At 58.8% G+C, this 4,544-nt stretch overlaps 1 protein-coding gene across 3 annotated transcripts in view; it reads right to left on the reverse strand.

Annotated features, from left to right (window-relative positions):
• Positions 1-4,544, reverse strand: part of ZC3H12A (zinc finger CCCH-type containing 12A) — a 10,742-nt gene that overhangs the window by 4,324 nt on the left and 1,874 nt on the right. For 2 of the 3 annotated variants that reach the window (XM_010862786.1, XM_010862785.1), the window contains exon 2: positions 3,801-4,275. In XM_010862786.1, the coding sequence (XP_010861088.1) occupies positions 3,801-4,195 (395 nt within the window). In that variant the 5' untranslated portion in view covers positions 4,196-4,275. Of the gene's footprint in view, positions 1-3,800; positions 4,539-4,544 lie in introns of those variants that run through there. The other variant, XM_010862784.1, reaches the window with a different exon arrangement.

Here is a 4,544-nt window from a genome sequence, read left to right on the forward strand (position 1 = left end):
AAAGGCGCTGGGACCACAGGGACACAGATGTCCACAGGCGAACTGAGTCACCACCCCTCCCTTGCCGGCTCGGCAGGGCTGTGGGTGGGGGCTGGGGAGGAGAAACCAGATTGCTCTGGATTAAAGTTGGATTAGAGTTCAGGCCTGTTCAAACTGCAGGGAGTGGGACTGAGGAGGGTGAGGGGGGAGCCTTGAGTCAACCCTCATTTCGGGGCAGGAGGCGGCCACAGGGCCCTTCAGTGTGAAAGTGAAAGAAGACTGCTTTTCCTCCCACTGCCCTGATTCCCTAGAGCGAACGCCTGGACCGCCTCACCCCTCCCAGGAGGGCGTGACCCGAGGTGAAAAGACGGGTCTGGAAGCCTCTGGGGACTCTGCCAGCAGCCGAGCTGGGAGAGGGGACACCCCTACTGCTGTGGGCTGTGGACCAGACCTCAGCCCATCCAAACGCGGCTGGATCCAGAAGCAAGCCCTGAGGTGGCCCTGGCTCAGTTTCTCTATCTGAAAAATGGGCCTGAGGGACCGCAGCCTCCTTCAGAAGGGCCCCCTGTCAGTGGGACAATGGTCCTGTCTGCTGGAGGCCAAAGACAGTCCAACAAAGTGGAGGTTCCATCTGGCTTCACGGGGGGGACGGGGTCTCCCAGGTAATACCGGGTGTCATGACAGGGCTCCAGGACCAGGCGAGGGCATGGGAAGGAGCCAGATGGGCCTCCCTCCCCAACAGCCCCTGCCCCTCAGTGAACAACTCAGACTCATATTTGGCAAATAAAACAGAATAAGCATTACGCAAAAGAGGCAACTCCATGGCCGACCACATCCTGTGGGTGGGTTTGGGTGGGGGGGCGGGCGATAGCTAGAGCCCCAAGAAAGATAGAAAGGGAGGGAGGGCGGGCATGGAGGCTGTCGAGGAGTGAGGCTGGGACTCCCAGGGCTAAAGGTCTCTGTAAATTGTAGGTGAGGCAAAGTCCAACCTGAAGGCAGAGCTCATCCCTGCCAGGTGGGGCCTCCTCGCTGCCATCCGCTGGCCCGCTTATAATAAAAGTTAACATTTACTGAGAGCTGTGAGCCAGGCCCTGATCTCCGTGCTCAGTACTGAGTCATCAGTAAGCCTCTGAGGAGGGGACTGTCATGAGAGGAACTTTGCTCTTTTATTCAGGTGAGGAAACTGGTCCACAGAGGGCAACCAGTTGCCAGCATCACAAGTAGCGATGGTCAAACAGAGATGCATACCCAGAGGCTGTGCTCTTAACCCCTACAGGTGCTGATGCCTGGATGGTACAAAGGCAAGCGACAGCCCTCACAGCAGGCCTGAATGGATGGGTACCCAGCCCCTACCGGAGCCCAGGTGCACTGCATACCTCCTTGGCTTCATCCTTACAAGGCTCTGAGATCCTTCTAAAGCTCCCTGGCTACTGGTAAGAGGTTGAACTTGAACCCACGTCAGACTGCCTTCTGACCCCTAACAGGAGAGCTAAGGTTTCTTTAGGAGAGGAAAAAAAAAAAACCCAACAACTCCCAAGCTTGAGTTTGAACAAAAGGGTTCAGTGGGTGGGGCAGGCTGGGAACAGGGAAAATCATGCATCTGGCAAACTCCTGCTCCTCTGTCAGGACCCCAGGTGGGGTGTCCTGACAGCTCCTCATCTCCCTGCCTCCTCCTGTGCACATGTGTGGACCTGCACACGCCCCCTCCCAGGCCAGCACTCGCAGGCCCTGGGACTTCAGGGTCCACTGGGGCTTCCGGGACAGAGCACTGCTTCTGGGAATCAGAAACCTTAGCTGGGGACAAGTCTGCTCTCAGTCGTCCCAGCCCCCAGAATATTCCTTAAGCAGGCAGCCAGAGCCTTACTCTTGGCAGAAGTCGAGCACGTGTGGCCGTCCCTCGAGTCAAGCCCAGATCCTGCCCCCCCAAGCCAGGAGCGCCTGTCTGCAGCTAACCTCAGTCCTTCTCACTGCCCTGGAGGAAGCTCTGCTGGCAGAGGAAAACCAGACATCCTCTCACCCTCACCGCAGTCGTGCTGGCCCAGAAAGTCAGGGGCCCTCAGCCTAACGAGACATTGGAAGACGTGTGCTTCTGCTGGAGACTCCAGATGCCCGCCTTGGGTAGAGGGCAGGGCCAAGGCAGGCTACCCAGGTGAAAAGATCTGCCTGGGCTCGGCCCAGCAAGTGGAGAAAAATTCCCTTAGAAGGAAACAAGAGGTGAATTTCCCCACGATTTGCATATGGTAGGGGCTGGCCCGCCTGCCCTGGGGCGGGAGGGGGCAGGAGGGTACGAACCCAGCAGCAGCTGAGACAGGAAGCTAGAGGCTGGAATTCCCCTTTTGCTACTGCCCCAGCTCAGAAAACCCCGAGCGGCTAGGCCTCTGGCCAGGCCCTCCACCACCTGCCCCTCCTCCTGCCCGGCTCCTCCTCCTCCGGCCAGGATACAAACACACACTGCACATGGCTGCCCCCGGGGCTCAGCCCTCGGGCCCACGCCCCCCAGAGGAGGGAGTCGCTAAGGGATCCCAGCTCCTGACCCAGTCAACTGCTACTGCAGCCCGAGAGGGGTCCCCCAACTCTCAAAGCACATAGGGTGACCAGCTGCCACGGGCTTGTGGATGCCAGCTTGCCTCAGTTTCCACCTAGGCTCAAACCATTTCAGAGACGGGATGACGGACCCAAAAGTGGCTGGAGGAGGGCCACCTGCACATCTACTGAGCTGGGCCGGGACCAGGCAGACAGCTGAGCTCGGCCAGGTATGGGAGGGGCAGACGGGGGGCGGCGGGCCGTGGGCAGAGGTATAGAGGCCCCATGAAGCCCACCTGGGAGAGCCCTCGGGGAGGCGGGGGAAGGAGTCCTTCCCACTCCACAGCCATGTCTGGGGTCTCCCCATCCACACCCGTGGGAACTTTTCTTTGTGAACTAGCCACCCAGCCCTGACTCACCAGCCTGCCTTGAAAGGACAGGGAGAAAGCGAGGCCAGAGGGCAGGGCTGAATGGAAGGGAGGTCTGGGTTCTCTGGAGTCAGCAGCAGCTACCCCCCAGCCCCGCCATGGGAGCCTGCATAGGGGAGAGGTGGGGATGGTTACTGGGGCCCAGGCCTAGCTCTGGTCCCTGGGGGGCCCTGAGAGCCCAGTCTAGCCTAGGTGGCTTCAGCAGAAGCAGAGGCAACCCAAGTCATTGAGCCCCTGGAGCCAAAGCATCAAGCTACCCGCCCACACCCCTGATGTCGCCAGGTCCTCAAGGTTACTCTTGGTCACAGCTGCAAAGGCCTCAGTAGCTGAGCCGGCTTCCACGCGAGCCCAGGTCTGAGACAACAAGGCCCCAGCAGTCCCAGACTCTGAATAACAGTAATGATAACAACCACCACCAATGATGAACAAGCCCTTCTCTCCAGGTTCCAGGCATTCATTCCTCACAAGCACCACCTCAAGGGTGGTGAGCCCCATCTCAAAGAGGAGGAAGAAGGCTCCTATGTGAATAAGCTGGAGCCCACAGTCTGATCCCTCATGGGGAGCATAAGGCAGCTTTAGAGTCAGAAGGACCTGAGTTCGAATCCTTGCTCTGGCATTTACGAGAAGTGGGCCCCAGAGTACTTCTTTGAGCCCCCTCAAACAGCCCTAAAACCCACTTCCAAGAAGCTGCGAGGATTAAGGGAGACTCCTGGCACACAGTAGGACCTCCATAGAGGGCTTTCCCTTCCTCTAGACCAGTCTAGAGAAGAGACCAAACTCCTTCCTGAAGTCCTCTCTACAAGAGGTGTCGAGACGTGGCCACCAATCCCAGCCAGAGGCCGGGGTCTTGAACACAAAAGTGACATGTACCTCATGGCCACGTTGCTCCCATCGATGACTATGGGTCTCAGGTCACTGCCCTCCTTGTCTTCCTCGGGTGGATAAGTCTCCACGGTGGGAGCCTTGGGGGTGCCCCCACCCCGGGGGACCAGAGGCAGCTGAGGGCAGGGGTCCGGCGATGCCTGGTGCTCCCGCTCGGCCGCTGACCCATGTTTAACCAGCTCCCCCAGCACTGTGTTGGTGTCTGCCTGGACGCCCAGCTTCTGCAGGACACTGTGGATCTCAGCAGATGAGTAGCCCAGCTTCCGGAAGAAGTCAACCTTCATCTGCAGCTCTGCAGTCGTTGCCTCCTCGGCCGTGGGCTCCTGGGCCGGCCTGGGGGTCCCCTGGCAGCTGCGGCGGTCTTCAAGTTCCCACAGGCTCATGGTGGGACTGGCTTCCTGCCTGGGCCTCTCTTCACTGGCCACTCACAGCTCAGATTGGTGGAAGGCACTTTTCATAGCTCCTGTAGGACAACCAGGAGGGTTAGGGATGGGACTGGATTTCCTGCTCACCCCATCTCCTGTCCCTCCCTCTCCATCCAACAATATGGGTGGCAGTATCCAAAGCCATCTTGGCCTGTTCCCTCTATTATCCTCCTTCCCAGCTAGAGAGCATCACTCCCATCTTATGAAGGAGGAAAGTTCAGCTACAGACATTAAGAACTTGCCCAAGGTCATCCAGCTGTTAGCTGGTGACGCAAGGATTTGAACTTGGGCAGTCTTACTCCTCCTC

This window comes from Bison bison, unplaced genomic scaffold (genome assembly GCF_000754665.1).
Source record: "Bison bison bison isolate TAMUID 2011002044 unplaced genomic scaffold, Bison_UMD1.0 scf7180017864484, whole genome shotgun sequence".
Taxonomy (NCBI): domain Eukaryota; kingdom Metazoa; phylum Chordata; class Mammalia; order Artiodactyla; family Bovidae; genus Bison; species Bison bison.